General features: G+C 38.2%; 1 protein-coding gene across 22 annotated transcripts in view; it reads left to right on the top strand.

The window, feature by feature from the left end:
- CAMK2D (calcium/calmodulin dependent protein kinase II delta) overlaps window positions 1-20130 on the top strand; it is a 258154-nt gene that overhangs the window by 186776 nt on the left and 51248 nt on the right. For all 22 annotated transcript variants that reach the window (XM_012779780.3, XM_075998252.1, XM_020284494.2 and 19 more), the window contains exons 7-10: window positions 994-1096; window positions 7918-8001; window positions 16816-16910; window positions 19298-19420. In XM_012779780.3, coding sequence (XP_012635234.1) covers window positions 994-1096; window positions 7918-8001; window positions 16816-16910; window positions 19298-19420 — 405 coding nt within the window. The remainder of the gene's footprint in view (window positions 1-993; window positions 1097-7917; window positions 8002-16815; window positions 16911-19297; window positions 19421-20130) is intronic.

Consider the following 20130-nt stretch of genomic DNA (forward strand, 5'->3'; position numbering starts at 1 on the left):
ATCCAGCCACATACGCGTCCAAATAGCTGGGGTTGCGTTCCCTTAGCTATGTATATTAATCAGCCTTCTTTTCCTGACCATCTTCTCCCATCATTTCCACAAAGGGAGTCCAGGGAAATTGAACACTTTGCCCTGGAGCTTATTTTCAAAGTATATATGTGTCCTGATGCACTGGTTGGGAAGCAGTGGTGTAGACACAGCCTTATTCCAAGACTGAGTCATGATAAACACCCAAGAAAATAAAAATGTATCTTTCTCATGATATTCTGAGATGGGAGCATAAGTACATAAGTAATGCTTTGAATCATACTTTGAAGAAATGTAAATTATGTTTTAAAAGCTGGCTTGTAAAGAAAAAACGCTAACTATAACATTTGGCAAATAGCAGTATACTCTTTCTGCCTTTAAGAATAAACAGATTCTTAAAGACGGCAATTTTAATTCATAATTCAAAGTGTCCAAAATTTGTGCAGAAATTGTTTGGAAACATTGAGAAATCAAAATCACTACATTTGGGTCCAAACTCTCGAAGTTAACTAGGATTCAATTTGCAAGTTTCATTTGCCAAATGTCTGCAGATTGGTCCAACTCTTGTTATCATTTTGCCAAGTTTCCTTCTGCTGAAAATGTCTGTTCTCTGTTAGGCTTCTAAGTCAACGTCTGTGGCCAAGTGTGAACCTTGGGCGGTCGTTGGAACATGTGAGCAGGTCAAGACAGGTGCTTTCATTAATTTGATCTCTCCCCAAGTGTATTCTATCTTCTACCAAGTATCTCCCCAGTACATTTATGCATCTGTCTGAATCCTGCACACATGATAATTTTTAATTATTTTCTAACTATGTTTTCCCTGGGATTTAGGAATGGCAGTCCCCAGGAGAGACGACAGTGCATGACTTTTTTTTTTTCTCCCTAATCCTATAAAATGTTAGTTTTGAATAGTCACTTAAAATAGGTTCTCACTTCAGTCTCTTTTTTTTTTCTTTCTAAATGAAGCCTGAGAATTTGCTTTTAGCTAGCAAATCCAAGGGAGCAGCTGTGAAATTGGCAGACTTTGGCTTAGCCATAGAAGTTCAAGGAGACCAGCAGGCGTGGTTTGGTGAGTAGCGCCTCTCTCTCTTTCATGCTACTTGTAGTCTTCTGGCTTCTGACCTCTGGCTCCTAATCCCACTTCCTAGCCAAAATAAGATGGAAAAGTTCACACTAACAGCAATTTGACTAATTTTAAGATATTGAACCTGTATAAGCACTTAATTTTACTGTAATTAAAGGATATATAATCTAGAAATAATTTAAAAGAAAATATTAATGGGAGAGCAAGAACACATATACTTTTTTCCTTAAAGGATGAGTGAGAAAATGGATCCTATACTAAAAATTAATTGGACAACTGCAATATTCAAAGAGTTTTTTTTTTAATTTGAGAGAAAGTTGATTGTTTACATACAACCTCACAGGTTGCCAAAAGCTGCTATATAAATTGTAGGTACTCAGGAATACAAAATATTTCACATATAGTATTTTGTAATTAGTGAATTAAAGATTTGTTAAAATATTATGAAGCATATATTTATGTGTGTGTTTCGTCTTAATTATCATCTGTTTCTTCAATGTACCAGTTTCCTATCTAAAATTCTGATAATTTTGAGATTTCTATATGATAAGTTTTTTTTCTTTGTAATTAAGGAAGAACTTAACTCTAAATAAATTTCAGTTATGGTATTTCAAACCAGCTTGTGTATTATTTTCATATTCAGCCGAAATCATTTTACCTATTGATTTTCCTATGTTTCTCTCTGTGCCATTTCCCAGTATTTATCCATTTCTCACGTAGAGGTCTAAAATATAACCTCTCCCCAAGCCTTCCTTATTTCTCTTCTGCCTTTCAATATGTTGCAGTTAGATAATATTTTAAAAGATAATCAGCTGAAGCATGGTGGCTCACACCTGTAATCCCAACACCTTGGGAGACTGAGGCAGGATGATCACTTGAGGCCAGGAGTTCAAGACCAGCCTGGGCAACATAATGAGACACCACCACCCCCCACTCCCCCCACCCCATCTCTACAAAACAATTTTTTAAAAATTAGCCAGGCGTGGTGGCGTGCACCTGTGGTCCCAGCATGAGCCCAGGAATTTGAGGTTACAATGATCATGCCACTGCACTCCATCCTGGGCCACAGAGCAAGACTTTGTTTTTGGTTTTAGTTTTGTTTTTTTAAGCTCAACAACAAAGAGATGACTCAAACCATGTTTATTTCTTTTGTTTCGTGTGCAAATGCTCCTCTGTATTCCTAACATACACATCTCCTAACACGTACACGTAGCTCACAGGATTCACTGCATTGCTCCGATCTCTGTGCCAGCCAGTGAATGGGAGTGGATGGCTTGGTGGCCTTCCTGGTGGCCTCATTTAGGACTTCAGTTTCTGCTGCCTGTCCTGTTTCGGCACTTGACAGTCATTCTTGTTTGCCATCTCTCCGAAGTTCAATATTACCTTTTACATTGACTCCTTACTCTTTACCCCAGATGAATCTAATACCTCCAGGCTTGTCATTTGGTTTGTCATATTTTGACGTTTGAATAAGCTTGTTCCAATTAACTGCAAAGGGAAAGAAGGTAGGACCTAGAGTCACTCCTATAAATTGGAGATTCAGATAAATCTTTGTATCCTGGGAGAGAGTATAGTTGACACAGATAAAGAATATAGAGGAACAGGAGTTAGGGGTTCAACAGGAAGTCATGGGGCCGTCACAGGGATGGGGAGAGCAAATTATTGGAAATACATAAATTAAACAGGAAGTCCTGATAACCCTCAAGGAGGTGAGGCTTCTGTATCAATAACTATGTACTGTTCAGGGCGAGAGTTTCTTAACACAGGCATACATGAGATGCTCTAAAAACACAAAAGAGGAGATACAAACATGGGGAGAGGTTCAATAATTGCCTTAACACTTATGTTGCCTAAAGGATGAATGGGAGTCTGTCCACTGGCACGCAAAGAGATTAAAGCATTCGAGGCAAAGATGTGCACGTGCAAAGGCTCGGTGGCATGAAACTATTTATTCTATTTTAAGAATATCAAGAAGTTTGATATAGCTAAAGTATAAAATGTACTGGAACAAGTGGTCGTTAATGAGGCAAGAAGGGACTTTATGTTTTTTTTGAAGGGTTTGGCTTTTATCTTGGAGATTTTAGAGATTTAGTAAAAAGTTTTCAGTGGATAGGGACATAATTGGGCTCATGCTCTGTAATAATGGTTTCAGTAGCAGGGCAGAGGGTGTCGGAAGTCAGTCATCCTGAAAACAAGGACCCAGTTAAGCTAATGCAGTCGTTCAAATCATACATGATGACAGCATGAACTAGGGAGTGTGTAGAAGCAGGCAAGTTACAGATATGACACACAGAGCAACAGCATCTCTGAACTCTACAGGAATGTGTTGAGAAGGAATTAAAGTCCAAGACACTGGGTTCAAAGACAGGACTCTTGTCCTGTCTAGAGCAAAGTAGGATCCCAGTTCAGGAGAGACTTGGGGTATGAGGCAGGATACTGAAATGGGGACTTACTTGGCCCAGAGACATAATTGCCAAAACTGGGTACAAGGTGATGACTGGTTATCCGGAGTAAGGCAGAATTCTATTTTATCAGAACTGAGGTTCAAAATCATTATCAACGACTTGGCTTGGTGATTACAAGAATGTTGGAATCAAGCTCCTTAAATCTCTCCTGCTTTTGAGCTGTATGTGGCATCTCCTGTGTGGGGTCACATGTAGTTTGGAAGGCAGGGCTGTGTGCAGTGAAAAAAAATTCTACTTTTTTTTTTGTTTGTTTGTTTTTTGAGACAGCGTCTCACTCTATTGCCCGGGCTAGAGTGCCGTGGCGTCAGCCTAGCTCACACCAACCTCACACTCCTGGGCTCAAGCCATCCTCCTGCCTCAGCCTCCCGAGTAGCTGGGACTACAGGCTTGTGCCAAAAATTTTACTTTTTTAATCAGACACCTGAATTTATATCTTGGCTCTAATTCTGAATAGCTGTGTGACATTGAGCAAGTCACTAACTTTGTGAGGTCACTATTCTCTTTGTCTCTTTTACAAGGACTGTTATAAGACTAAGTGAAATAGTCTATAGGAGCATGACTCATCTGTAGACAATGTCCAGTAAGTTTTCAAAATCATCTTGGTATGAAACACAGTGTCACAGTAAAAGTGTTTTAGCGACTCAAGTGAAAGAGTGAGTATCAGGTTAGTGAGAGCAATAGCATCCAAACAAAAGTACACAGATTTTCAAATTGTAATCATTCATAACTGATAGCAAGCTGATCCCTGAGAAACAATGATAGGTCAACAATAGAATCCCCATCTCATGGATATGATGGTACTATCAACAATAAAGTTCTTGTTAAGGCACCTGTTAGAGTCATGATGTTTAAAAGCAGGTGCACCTGATGTTCTAAGGAAATTTAACAAATCAAAAGTGTAGAAACATATAGTTTCTACACTTAAAAAATTACACTTTTTTTCCTTTTCTTTTCTCATGTTCAAAGTAAATTTGCATGGTAACATGAGGGGAAAAGAGGCAATGTGGGGTACTACATTTCTTTTGGATGTACTGCCAGATATATTTTAGGTTATTAAGAGTAAAAGCATGTTTTACTATGAATGACTTGTTTTGATATTCATTCATCATTATCTGCCATCATAGTCTCATGTATTTGACTGATTAATTTTATCTTTGAAAATGTAATATCACTGTTTAGTGAAGAAAAGCCTTGTTATTTTAATAAGAAAAGAGCAGAACTTTTTCATTATGTATATTGCCAGAGCTTCAGGTTTTTGCATAATTTTATTTTAATAAAAATATGAGGCCTAATATTACAAAAAAGGAAAAATATATAATGTATGCAAAATAATCCAGTATATAATACAAAGCATTATGGAAGCTGTTTATTACATTCTTTTTAATTCTTATTTTATGTCCAAATATGTTTGGGTTTTTTTTTCCATTTTCACATTTCACTTCTAGCCCTGTTCTATTCAAATACTAGCCAGAATTGCTAGAAGAAACCCCTTAAGTCACTATAATTGATAAGATGGCTAGAAAATTTACCAAAGAGAAATATCCAAATAGAACCTGTTTCTCCTATGGAACTGGAGATGTTATTTGCAATATATTTCGAGCATTCTTTTACTGCTGGGAAAAAAAGGATAACTACCAAGATCTTGCTTCATGGAGAACTGCTTTGTTTAGTTGCTGTTAAAAATACTAAGGTTCTTCTAATGGCAACATGTTGCAATGGATACATTTCCAACAGTAAGTAATTCTGTGTTCTGTTTGTTTTATCTGTGTTGATATTCCTATTGGTTTTTCAAAGTAGGAAATGTATCCTATTCCTAAAGCAGGCAGAGTCTCATTGATTGACCTGTTGATAGCATGTATCATGATAATCCTAGATTCTTAAAAGTCTAATCTCGCACTAAAGAAGGCTTTCTTTAGTTTGCCCCTAGTATTTCTGTATTGATGAAGTCACATCCTACGGTACATTGTTTCCTAAAGTCCATGAATTTAGATGTGTGCTTCAGTATTCTTGAGTTAAGGATCCCATTGACTCCCCAAATGGTGGTTGTCACTAAATAAGAATGACTATGATGGTATTCTCTTAGCATTTTAGTCTCCAGAAGAGATTTATAATAATTTACATTTAAAATAATCTTTTCCTTTTTTATTCAGATAGTGACTTCCCTTTCCCTAGGGGAATATCATTAACATTTCCTGATCTTGGCCATGTGTTCTATGTTATTTAAGTCATACATTGAAGTCATACTCATTCCAGGTAGGAAGAGTACAGATTGTATATTAACAAGTTGTCGAAATTCAGAAAAGAAAAGACCACTGAGACCATAGGTAGCTAAAGAGAGCTCTAAGATGAAAATAACTTAGAGCCACCTTCCTTTAAAGTAGAGAAAAAAATTTGAGAATTCAGAAACAGGAAAAGTAGCATCAAGGGTGAGAATGAGAAGTCCATTTTCAAGAAACCCTAAAGATTTTTTTAGGCAGGTCGAGAGCTCAGAAGAAGGAAATCACACTGAATGAATGAAGGAGAACCAGGTGATACAAGATCTGAACGTGCACGCTAAGGATTTGGGATTTAGTCCCGATGTTGGCATCAGTCTCTCCCTGGAGTCTCCTGGCCTGGGTCTCGCTGGAGAGGAGTGGCAGGGGGACGGTGGGAATGAGGGGCAGGTACGGCACACAGAAGCACCAAGAGGCCCTTTCAAACAGGCGTGCATATCCCTACCTTGCAATTAACAGACCCCATGTTACTCCTTAAAGTTATCCTCAAATTTTAGGCAGTGGAACCACCACTATTGCTCAGTAATTCTTTTCATCTCAAAACTATAAATCAAACATTTCTTTCAAGTAAAACGTTAGACAGAGGTAGATGAGCTATGGTCCATAGAAAGCTTAAACTACAGCGTACAGGTCTTTTCTTGGAGTCCTTGTCATTGTTTACCCCATCTTTCTCCGAAACAAACAAAGGAGAAAGAAGGTAATGAAAATCTAAAAAAAGAAAGATTGAGCCCCAAATCCTTTGCCTCATTTGCTAATGTAATTGTGTTGAAAGAATTAACCATATTGCTGTATGTGTTCTTTTATTTATACTTCTTTGCATGTTATTTGTACTTAATAAGTATAAATTTGTTGAAGAAATGAGTGGTCAAAGGTTTTCTTGTGCTCTTTGCAGTCCAGTAAATACACAATGTGTTTCTTTTTTTTTTTTTTTTGAGACAGAGTCTCACTTTGTTGTCCAGGCTAGAGTGAGTGCCGTGGCATCAGCCTAGCTCACAGCAACCTCAAACTCCTGGGCTTGAGTGATCCTTCTGCCTCAGCCTCCCGAGTAGCTGGGACTACAGGCATGCGCCACCATGCCCGGCTAATTTTTTATATATATATCAGTTGGCCAATTAATTTCTTTCTATTTATAGTAGAGACGGGGTCTCGCTCTTGCTCAGGCTGGTTTTGAACTCCTGACCTTGAGCAATCCGCCCGCCTCGGCCTCCCAAGAGCTAGGATTACAGGCGTGAGCCACAGCGCCCGGCCACACAATGTGTTTCTTTAGTGATTTGCAGTTGGAGGAATTCCTGATTACATAACCTTTTAAAGAATTTTTTTTTCTGATGATTTGTGCTTGTAAAGAAAACTTCCAAATGAGAATGGTTATGTTTAGTATTTTCAAAGTAATTATTTTTATTTAAAAAACCATTATTTTCAGAAATAAGAACTATTTTTACTGGAGATGCTGGCTATAAATTGATTTTTATTTCAGTGTAACTTACTGAATTCTACACTGATTGATACAACATGAAACTTTTCTTTTACCAACTAGTTTCTCTCAGCACATTTTCTTCTTAAGTTCCGTGTCTAGTTGATACTTGTTTAATAGTGATTCATCTGAATATCCCTAAGTCTGTAGTTGCCAGTCATAAGTACACTCTGATTATTTGTTAGTACACAGTGAGCTCTTTGATATATTTTGGAATTATTTCATCTCCTAGTGAATAATTCTTCTTATTTCTTTTCAGGCTTAGTTTTAACTCCTATAAACCTAAGTGCCAATAAGAACTGCTACCCAGAAGAGGCCTTCAGTACACACAGTGACCAGGCAGTGCATAGATTGGCCTCCATATCCGGAAAAAAAAATGTATTTTTTTTCATCTTCACAGGGCAGGGCAGACTAATGTTGATATTGCTATAAACAAAAACTAGTCTACGTTATTTTAGAACTCTGAGTGCCTTGTTTTATTTTGACAAATACATCACTCGTGTTAAAGAAGCCTCCAAGAACTTTTCTGTCTCAGTTTCCCATTTCGTATTGATTTTATCAAGTCCATTCTGACTCATTGACTTCTCCTTTGCCTAGGTTTCGCTGGCACCCCTGGATATCTCTCTCCAGAAGTTTTACGTAAAGATCCTTATGGAAAGCCAGTGGATATGTGGGCATGTGGTAAGGAATTATATTTTCAAGGAAATTTTGTAACACACCAGTGTCTTAGTCCATTTGGTCCATTATAACAGACTATCATAGACTGATGTCGTAACCAACAATAACTTATTTCTCACAGTTCTGGAGGCTGGGAAATCCAAGCGCCAGGTGCCCGTGGGTTCAGTGTCTGAGGAGGGCCTGCCTCCGAGTTTGTAGAGGGCTGTCTTCTCCTTGTGTCCTCACATGGCGGAAGGAGTGAGGGTGTTCCCAGGGTCTCTTTTACAAGGGCACTAATCAAATGCTTGCGGCCCGGCCACTACCAAAGGAAGGCCCACCTCCTGATGCCATCACATTGGGAGTTAGGATTTCGACACATGCGTTTTGGGGCGGAGACATTCAATCTATAGCAACCAGTATTGATTTAATTAAAAATACAGGTCAAGCATTCCAAATCTGAAAAGCTGAAATCCAAAGTGCTCCAAAATCTGAAACCATTTGAGTCCCAACGTGGTGTCACAAGTGGAAAATAGTGGAAAATTCTGCACTCTGGCAGGTCATAGTGAAATGTGGTCAACAATTTGTTTCATGCGCAAAATTGTTTTTTTGTTTTTTCATTCAGAACCTTCTGCCAGAGTGATCATACACAAAATTATTTTAAAATATTACATAAAATTACCTTCATGCTATGTGTATAAAGTATATATGAAACATAAATGAATTTCATAATTCGACTTGGGTCCCATCCCCAAGGTATCTCATTATGTATATGCAAATATTAATCTTAAAATCTTAAAAAAATCTGAAATCCGAAACACTTCTGGTCCCAAGCATTTTTGATAAGATATACTCAACCTGCAGTATCTTTTAGAGTGGAAATTCTCAAGCTTCAGGGTATAGCAAGATCAAATGGAGAGCTAGTTAAAAGACAGATAGCTGTGTTTCTGATTCAGTAGGTCTAGGGTAGAAATATTTACATTTTTAACAAGTTCTCAGGTGATGCTAATGCTCTTGGTCTCAGGAACATGTAGATAACAGGGATATAGGACATCCCCACAGTGGTTATACATTTATGCTGCTATCCCCATAACGGATCCAAAAATATTATGTTTGCTGAAGATACTTGGCAGGGATTAAGAGTGAAATAGCAAATCATGGGAAATAATAAAATTCACTATTTTATGGGGACTAGACTCTGATGTAGGCCTCTATCAACCAACTGTAATTAAAATAAAAGTATCCTATGTAAGCCCAAAGACATATTTTGAGAAGGATTTCCAACAAAATTTTTAAAATGGAATTTGTGTTTCAACATATACTCTAAAAAGGTAATGGACTAAAAGAATACTACTACAGGATGCTATGAAATGTTTTTCTACAAAAGTTATCAACGTAAACGAGTCCTCTAAGTTTCTGACACTGTGTCATTGCTACTGGTCTGTACATAAATGTGTAACTACCAGAGTTTGGCTCTAGCGTGCTGCAGACAGATAGCGTTGCCTTTGGCCTTTGTCAGCAAGCATGGAAGGAGCTGGTTAAAACAAACAAACAAAAACCTTATTTGATTCTAAAAATAACTTTTTAGATTTGGTTTTAGTTTAAAAAGTAGATAAATTAATCACCACCACTTCATAGAGATAGATTAGTTTCCACTGCATTTCTTGTGAGCTTTATCTCTTTAGCAAGAGTAACTTGGTGTTTGCTTTAAATTGGGCTTTCAGAGTGCCCCCATGCCTGGTTACGAAGTAGGGTACTGGATAGGTAGTCACAATTCCTGAATTCAAGTCTTTGCCTTGCACCTACTAACTCTGCCTCTTTCACATCTCTGAGTTGGTTTCTTTACCTGTAAAATAGGAATTTCAGCCTCATCCAATTGTAGGAGAGTCACATGCAGTACTCTTTAAATGAAGATATTTTGTAATGTCTGTAAAATTGCCACTTAATTCACAGGTAAGGTCTCAAATGTGCCCTAAGCTTTGTCTTCCTCCTGTCTACCTGAGAGTATCTTCTAGGCATGAACTTTAAAACGCCTGTGAGTTAGAGCATTGTTGCAAAATATCTAGTGATATTTCATATCTGTGAAATTTGAGATAACTTATAAGGTAGAAGCTCGAACTTTCTTGGCTGGAAGAGGGAAGAAAGATAGGTAGAGAGTCGTTTCCTTCCTTGTTGTCTGAGCTATATAACATTTTTTAAAAACTGTAAGTGTTAGATATAGCTAGATGATGGATAACGACATCCATACATGCAAACATGCATAGCACGCATACAAACACACAGAGATCTCATGATTGACACTTTAGAAACCTGTAGCCCAAGGGCAACTCGTGGAATTTAATCCCAATTTTGCTGTGGGCAGAGCCACCTTTCACTTTGCCCTGTTCTATCCTTACTTTCACCTTTTTCACACTGTGTTCTGCAACAGCCAAATTCCTTTACGATGAGCCATGCCCCAGTTAGAGCACATATTTGACACCAACTCCCATTCTTTTTAGAGCAGGCGTCCTCCAACTATCCCCCGCGGGTCACATGCGGGTGTTTTTGCCTGTTTGTTTTTTTACTTCAAAATAAGATATGCGCAGTGTGCATAGGAATTTGCTCATAGTTTTTTTTTAAACTATAGTCCGGCCCTCCAACGGTCTGAGGGACAGTGAACTGGCCCCCTGTTTAAAAAGTTTGAGGACCCCTGCTTTAGAGACTGTGCATCTTTTAACTATGTGTCTAGAAAATGCATTTGGGATCACAGAGCGAACTAGGAATATGTTTTAGGGATTCTAATATCACATATTTGGGACAAATCACCACCACTGGGAACATCATAATAAATTCTTTTGTTCCATTTCTTGGTCATTGCTATTGGTTTGGAATTGTTTCACCATTTTATTATATGTCACCGAAAGTCTCTTTGATTGTAAGATGATGTACCCTTACTCATCACCATTGTAATACGCACAGTAATGCACGCATTATTTGGTTGCTTGTGGCTTGAGGGAAACTCTCTTTCAGCGCTAGCTCTTGCTAAATAGCTCCTTCTTTTCAAGAGTAGACACGGGGTTGTGTGGTAAGAAAAGACACTACTCGGATAACAAAAGAAATGCAGGACAAGTCTTTTAGCAAAATGGCAGCTAGTCTTCTATGGGAATTAAGCTATGAACACTCATTATAGCAGATTCTTTGTCATTTTGGCAGTTGACACAGAACTGAGTGAAGCACAGCACTGGCATAATGACTAAAAGGAATTTGTACGTTGTTTTTATTAGAAACATGCAATTATGTGCACACAGGAAATCTCAAATACGTACCACCATTACCTTGGTTTTGTGATCTCACGTAGAGTATGGTCTGACCTGTACTCAGTCTTTGAAAACAGCTAGTCCATTACTGGAAAGTAAATAATAGACATTAATGAAGCAAGAACATAGCCCATGTTCTGCCATTAACAACAGTAAATTGATTTTTATGGCTTTTGTGTATCTATAGCTGCCTCTATAATTCCTTAATGGGGTGAACAAATGTTTATAGGTGTCACTGGATCACTGGTTCTTAACAGAGCTTCCTCTACACTTTAGCTGAAAAAGAAAAAAGTAAATGCAAGCCTATAAACACTGGCCCCTTCTCACCCACGTACATGTGTGTTGTCTTACTACTTTTCTACCTTATTTAGATATCACTCTGAACAGTTATGAGTCATGGTAAATTAGTGGCTGTCACAGAATGTACCATGACTTTGGACAAACCTTTGAAATTTTATGGAATATGTTTTTTCTCGTCTTGCATGGTGAATTTAGGTGCGGAAATTGTGTGGTTTCTGGGGCTTAGCCTTTGCATATTTCAGCTGGGGTAAGTCAGTATCAGGCACTTTTATCACTATGAAATCCCAAGCCTTTTGCACAATTGATTGCTATTACCGATTCTGGGATTACCTTATGCTGGGCTGATCTCAGGTTCGCCCCCAGACAAAGCTTTCTGCCTCCATTCTTTTATCACTCGCATTTCCAACAGTCTTCAAGTCATGAAGCCTTACTCCCAATCATAGTCTTTACCAATATTCCCTTACTCTCAACTCATACCTTTCCTGAATCTCTCTGGATTTAGTAGGTATGGTTTCCCTAACTGTGAACCACAGACCACATGCTCCAGAGTGACCTGAAATCCCTCTCAACAATGCAGCCTCCTGCAATCCACCCCGAACCATTGAATAAGACTCTCTAAGAGAGTCACATGATCCAGCAATCCGACTTCTGGGCATAGATACAAAAGAATGGAAAGTAGGATTTTGAAGAAATATTTGCATACCTATATTCATAACAGCACTATTCATAACAGCAGAGATATGGAAGGAACCCACATGTCCACTGGCATTTGGATTAAATGAGTAAACACAATGTGGCACATTGCATACAACTGAATATCATACAGCCTTAATTCAGGCAGCTGTAACAAAGTACCGTAGACTGGGTGGCTTATAAACAACAGAGGTTTATTTCTCACAGTTCTGGATGCTGAAAGGCTGAGACCAGGCTGCCAGCATGGCCAGGTTGCCTTCTGGGGGAGCCCTCTTCAGGGTGCCAGACTGCCAGCTTCTTGTCGTATCCTCGCATGGCAGTAAGAGAACCAGCTTCCTGGCCTCTTTTTATAAGGACACTAATCTTGGTCATGAGAGGTCCACCCCCATGAACTAATTACCTCTCAAAAGGCCCCACCTCCAAATACCATCACATTAGGATTAGGGTTTCAACATATAAACTTTGGGGAAACACAAATATTCAGTCCATTGCAGATGGTGCACAGATATCTCAGCCAGACGTTTGTACCTTTTATTTTTGGAGGTGTTGACATTTATTATTTATCCTTATTTTTATTCTCAGAAGATTGCTATGAAAACTGTCAGTTTCTGGTTTCTCTAAAATAGTCAAAACCAAAAGAACCAATGACACAGTGCTTTCGTTCTTATGTAGTAGTTGTCCCTGTCAAACAGATGGACACAGGTGTCTACCTGGTTCCCACTCTGCCTCTGCACAGAGGCCTGTCAGGTTGCCACCATCACCACATGGCACAGATAGCTTCCACACCATGAAAAATGTCTTGCTGGAATAATCCTCTAGCTCTTTGTTCACACAGTATTGGTTAAGCACTTTCTCTATTTGAACTCTATGGTTTTTTGCTTGTAGTGTTACTAGGTAAGAGAGAAATGCTTATCACTCGTATAGTTAACTGTGTATTTTGCTTGTACGCTCATAGTGTACCCCATTATTTACTGAGAACATTAAGTGTGTATCTCAGATCGTTCCCTTAACTTTCCACTAACTTCTCAGTTTTCCAACATCCTTTCTTTGTCTCCCATTTTAAAAGAAGAGCCTTTAGAATGTTTCATCATTAAAGTGATCATTCATTTGTATTAAAATCATTTTTGAATATTCTTGATGCTGTAGTCTTTCTACCTAATCAGTCATCGATGCTTCTCGAAACTCTTGTTAGACATATCTAACATCTCCCAAGCACAGATATATACATAAGATAATGAGAACTAGTTTTAGTGTCTATTTTTAAATGTTATAGGGAACCAACTTTGTCAAAAATAGTCCAACTCTTTGCAGTGGAACACGCGAACCCTATGAAGGGAGAGGACAGTGTGAACCGACGGCCGCTCTTCCTGCATGTGTTCACACCCCGCTCGTCCCCACCCAAGCTTATCTTCGTCAAATCCAGACACATCAGCACACCTAAAAATACCCTAATGTATCTCTGAAAGAAAAGGACTCCTTTTGGAAAAAAAGTATGACAATAATGCCAACCTTAAAATTTAGTAATAATTGCTTAATATCATCAAAATATCCAGTGATTTTTCCTGTTTGTCCTCATGTGTCATAATTGGGTTTGGTCTCGTAGGTCTCTTAAGTTTCTCCTAGTTTGTAGTTTCCACTCCTCTGTCTCCTCTCTCATTTCTCAATTTATCTCTTTTTGGAGAAACCACAGAACATATGCAAATGCTCGATTTTGGTCTCTAGATACCAAAAGGTCTCAGTTACCACTAAAAGGAACCAGAACTTTCGGTGGTAGCAGCTGATTCCATGCCTGGATCAAGAAAAGTACAAGATGATCCAGGAGCGTCTTGTTGTATTTAGAAAGAAAAGAAACTATTAAAAGCCACTGGGCTTGTGTTAACGGGACTCAGAGCCAACTCAAAGAGGCTTACACTGATCCAAGATGAGACAATTAAGAGGATCAATAAGAAAAATAACCTTTTTCTTAAGAAAAAGTGGCTGTAGGGAATGTTTAGGGCTTCAGTCCTGCTAGTGGCTAAAACAGTTACTGAACCTCTCAACCTTGTGTCTTCATCAGTGAAATGGAGATATTAATAGTAGCAATTACCTACCTAATAGCATTGTACCAGGGTTAAATGAGGTAATGCATGAAAGCACAGGTGACTGCTCAATAAATGTCATCTATAATGAAACTTATTAATATTATGGTATCATTATGTCCCAACTCTCATAATTCTATGCTTTGAGAAAATGGAAAGTGTTTTCTCTTAACTCAGAAAGGCCCTAGACTCTAGTCTAATGAGCAAGCTTAGAGAACAATGTTTATTGTCCTAGGCATTGCCAGTTTCACATCAGTCTACTCAATAGTGCCTGTGGAGGGTTTTCTTCTTTACATCTTCGGACCTAAAATTGTGATTTTTTTTTAATCTCCTATACGTATGCTATTATTTTTAAATATATTTTTTGGCAGAAATTCCTCACACAGATAATTGAATTGTGGGCATCGATGTCTGTATGGGCTGCTTTTCGCAGGGAAGGGGGCTCTGTGAGCTTCCCTCCCAGAGAAGCCACCGTCTGCTGTGTCAACTGCAGACTTAATCCACGGGAATGAACTGCCTAGGTTCAGAATGCTAACGATCTCACTTGTCAGTCTTTTTTGTAATTTTATAATAGCTGAACTCCAGATGTTTCTTAGGAAAATGTTCATGCTCGATGCAGAGACTATTTGCCATTGCAAAGTGAATTTTTTTCTTCACCCACTGACCCATCCATAGCTGAAGGCCTAAATTACTTAGATTTTGCTTCTGTTCTACGTGTGTCCTGACACACACACACACACACATTCATCATCACTATTATCATTAGATCTCTCTTTATATCAGATACTAAAAATGATATGCAAATAAATTTAAATGAATGCATATTAATCTATAATGTATGAAACATGGAAAAAATTATTTTTATGTTGTGAAGATGAGATAACAGTATATCGTGATTTTCTTCATAGTCTTTTTTTTTTTTTTTGAGAGAGAGAGTCTCACTTTGCTGCCCAGGCTAGAGTGAGTGCCATGGCGTCAGCCTAGCTCACAGCAACCTCAAACTCCTGGGCTCAAGCAATCCTCCTGCCTCAGCCTCCCGAGTAGCTGGGACTACAGGCATGCGCCACCATGGCTGGCTAATTTTTTATTTATATATTAGTTGGCCAATTAATTTCTTCCTATTTATAGTAGAGACAGGGTCTGGCTCTTGCTCAGGCTGGTTTTGAACTCCTGACCTTGAGCAATCTGCCCGCCTCCACCTCCCAGAGTGCTAGGGTTACAGGCCTGAGCCACCACGCCTGGCCCATAGTCTTTTTTGTTTAACTCCCTTATGGTAAGATAAGAGCCTCAGTAGTTTTTTGTTTTGTTTTGTTTTGTTTTGAAGAACGTTGTTTAAAATGTTTTAGAGATACAGTAAAGATACAGAAACCAAGAGCCCACCTCTGACAGGGGAAAAAAGGCGTCCCAAGGCCCAAAGTGTCACCTGCCTTACTCTTCTCCCCCAGGTTTCCCAGCTTAAGGAAACACAGACAGAGAAAAGCAAGCAGGAGAGGTCAGACGAATGACAGCCTTCCTCTGGGATAATGAGCTAGAAAAGAAACCAGAAACCTTAAGCAGGGAATAAAGTATTTGAGAGGTAGCAGGAAGGACATATGATGATAATGAAGACCACAGTGTCAGAACGGCCCCAGGAGGCATGTAGACTGCAGATATGATTTCAGGGCAAAGTGAAAGCCTGCAAATACAGAATGTTTTTAAAATTTTTAAAGTTAAATCAGATGTCGGTTGAATTAATTTGCGATTAATTACAGATTTATGAAAAAAATACGAAATTGTATTACAGCTATGTGTTCACTGCTTTGAATTTCATGTGCAATCTCACCCACCTCTTTCCTTTCCCTTCCCTACAATATATACTCCTCTGTAGTATTGTTGGTTTAGTTGTTTGATTGAAAAAACTCTTTTTTTGAAGACTAACATCACTGAAAAGAAAAGGGTTTTGTCTCTTGATGTGATATCCACATTCCCAGGGATGCTGGCTATTTAGAGCATGAATTTATAACCAGGACACCATCACTCAACAAAATGTCCTAATTACCAGCAAAATGACTAGGAGGAAATAAGTAACATGTTCAGTTTTTAAACTTCAACCTACGCAGTGACAAAAATCACAGCGCTTACAGAGATAAGGAGTGCAGGGAGACCATCTATAAACAAAATCTCAGGAAGGCCAAAGAATGTGTGACTCAAAATGGCAGGTGAGTTTTGTCTTTAGAGGTTGCCCTGCCATGCTTCTTTAGGATTCTTTGGTCCCTGTGTTCACTGACACAGGGTCAGAGCTTATGAGCGTAGGAAGAGGAGAATTCACCCTCTACACAGTGTTCTAGAATAGATCATAACGCATCTCTCTGAAGTTTTCCAACAATCCAGCTTCCTCTATTTTGAGTACAGCTGAGTATCACTGTGGATCGGCCGCATTTAATTTATGATCGTCTGTGTCGCTTACCTTATGTTAATATGCTCGTCTCCTGCAGGTGTCATTCTCTATATTCTACTGGTGGGGTACCCGCCCTTCTGGGATGAAGACCAGCACAGACTCTACCAGCAGATCAAGGCTGGGGCTTATGATGTACGTGATGAGTATCCGCATACCTTTAGATGAGGGTGTTTTTTTTTTGTTGTTCCCTGACCAAGAGCCAAATTTTTTCACTGTTCTTTTAACCATCATTTTCACTAATTTCCCCTTATTATTTCCCTCTTTCTTAGGGAAAGGGAGAGGAAAGAGGGAAAAAAATGTAGTATATGTATTCAGTTTGCATTTCCTCTTAGTTCACTATCCTAAAATTGAAAGAAAAGCCGTTTGAATTCTCTGAGGAAGAGAATTTTGCTTGTCAGAATTTTCAGATCGTAGTGCATTTTAAAACATGAAAATCAGAAATGATTACTGCCTCTTTAGTTGAATTATATTCTCAAATGTCTATTACATAATTTTAAATTATATATCAGTAATACTTTGCAGTGATCCGTATATCAAATAGAACAGCATTCCACTATATCAATTTTGGTGGTTGTTTGTTTTGTTTTTTGTCTTTGTTTATCTAATGGCCCTACTGTGCAAGCTTTCATTTGAAGAATGGATTTCCCAATTGAAAAATATCTGAAAATCACAATTCTATTAAATACATTTAACTTAGAATTAAGAATATTTGAAAGTAAGCTTATATACACATTCATGAATTAAGTTCAGAATTTGAAGAGGAAGGATTTATTTACTTTCTATTTATGGCTTCCCTTTGTGTTCATTGATATCATTGGCCCTCCTTTGATAAATATTTCGGCAAATACGATTTATCCCCGTCCTCTGGTCTCCCCTCGTACAGCCTTCTGAAAATCAGGCTGCGGGGTCTGGGGCTGCTTTCCATGTACTACCCAGTAGGGAAACTAGGGAATAGGCAGGATTGGGTCCACCTTCTGTGCACGAGGGAAAAGCTTAATATGGGTGTGAAAGGAGAAAATATAAAAACTCTGTATTATTATATATTCTGTCGGGTCTCATGAACTTGTCAATGCATTTCTCTTAAAATGTTCTATTTAGGGGGATGTCTATATCAGTTATCAAGAATTTGAAATGTATTTTGAAGCATTCTGTTTTTCCCAGACTAGTGAATGGACCAAATTATTATTTACGTAGCCACAGCTAGTATGTTCCCCATCTTTACACACTAGAACTAGGGCCCCTGTCTGGGCAGCCAGAGCCCTACAAATGCACTGCCTGGTCAGCACAGAGGGTGGCTTTGTGAAAACGAGAAAACCAAGGGAAAGGTCCCCCTTTCTTAAGGCTGAACCTGCCCCTAGTTTGCTATCAGAAGACCTGCACAACATTACAAAGCAGCCTTAAGTGTTTCTTCAGTGATTGCTAATAGTTAGCACATTTTTACAACTGTGAAAGAGAAACGTCTGGAATTAAAAAATGATGATTGTTAAACTGGCCAAAATTACAGGTATTAAAGAGACAATATCATTTTTCCCATGTTGCATTTTACCAGTGGGTCACAAGTGCCCATTTTATAACTACTAAAAGTGGAAAAATTTGATTTTATGACAGAGTAACAACAGCTTTGTTTTTCAGGATTATCTATAAAAATTCATGAATTGGGAAAAGAACCTGGTATTCTGTGATTTAGCAACTAATGTGATTTAAATTTTTCTTAACCGGTGAAGAATAATATTTCTACTAAATATGCTAATTATGTGAAAGGAAGGTTAAATAATTATCTTTTCAGAAATAAATAACTTAAAGTTACTATAAGTAGCTTCATCATATAGTTACTAATGTAAAATGGATTCCTTCTGAAAGCTATGAGATTTGGTTACTTTCATATACTTTGGTGAAATTTGTAATTAGGTAGATTAACCTTCTTGAAGTGTTGAAATGAAATCCTACTCAAGCCCTTGTAGTCTCGGGTTCTTCTCACTACAGCTTTCCAGGCAGCCACGATCAATGGGTCAATTTTGGCACAGGAATTAAAGCTGTTTTATTATCTCTGCTATTCCTGCTCATGAACTGTGAAAGCGTATAACACCTCATTTTGAATCTTGGCATAAAAGCATGATGACATTGATACACCTAATAACCTCTTAGCTTTGAGTTTTGCAAACAACTCTGACCAAGATTACATAAAATTTTATTTTCAGATCAAAGCAAAGGCACTCTGAAAGGAATAGAACATTCTTAAGTTGTTTTTCTGAGTTTTAAAATATATTTTACTACATATAATATTTAACTTAGTACATATGTTGGTCCCTTGTCAGATACTCTTTAATATATATAGCTGTCTACATAGGGGGAGGAATATATCTGGATCAATTTATCTTTTTTAGACACAATTTAACTTACACAAAAAGTAAATGTATGAAGAAATTCACCAGTAAGGAAATAATTTATGTATTTGGCTCTTCCCTGTTTTACGGAGTATGTCTATTTTTTAAACTCTTTATAAATTTATATTTTTGCAGTTTCCATCACCAGAATGGGACACAGTGACTCCGGAAGCCAAAGACCTCATCAATAAAATGCTGACTATCAACCCTGCCAAACGTATCACAGCTTCAGAGGCACTGAAGCACCCATGGATCTGTGTAAGTAACAGTTCTCCAAAAACCTGAGGAGCTAAAATGAAAAAAATCAACTCTCCTTTAATGTTTTTTCATAGCTTAAAAAATAATTTTGCAAGGCCGGGCGCTGTGGCTCACGCCTGTAATCCTAGCTCTTGGGAGGCCGAGGCGGGCGGATTGCTCAAGGTCAGGAGTTCAAAACCAGCCTGAGCAAGAGCGAGACCCCGTCTCTACTATAAATAGAAAGAAATTAATTGGCCAACTGATATATATATAAAAAAAAATTAGCCGGGCATGGTGGCACATGCCTGTAGTCCCAGCTACTCGGGAGGCTGAGGCAGAAGGATCACTCCAGCCCAGGAGTTTGAGGTTGTTGTGAGCTAGGCTGATGCCACGGCACTCACTCTAGCCTGGGCAACAAAGCGAGACTCTGTCTCAAAAAAAAAAAATAATAATAATAATAATAATAATTTTGCAGAAAAAAATGAAACTCAAAATGAATGAATGTTTGACTCAAGGTATTTAAGAAAATGAATTCTATCATGGTGAAAAATGCCACTTTAAGTAGCAGTCTGATTTGCATATATTGTTAAATAAATATTGCCTACAATAAATAACACAAGGAATGAGGATTCCGCATATTGATTATTGACAATACTCATGAACAGAGGTTAAGAAAATAGCACGAAGATTAAATGTGTCCCAGAAGGAAGGATTAGACAAAGTTCATTTAC

This window comes from Microcebus murinus, chromosome 27 (genome assembly GCF_040939455.1).
Source record: "Microcebus murinus isolate Inina chromosome 27, M.murinus_Inina_mat1.0, whole genome shotgun sequence".
NCBI classification, from domain to species: domain Eukaryota; kingdom Metazoa; phylum Chordata; class Mammalia; order Primates; family Cheirogaleidae; genus Microcebus; species Microcebus murinus.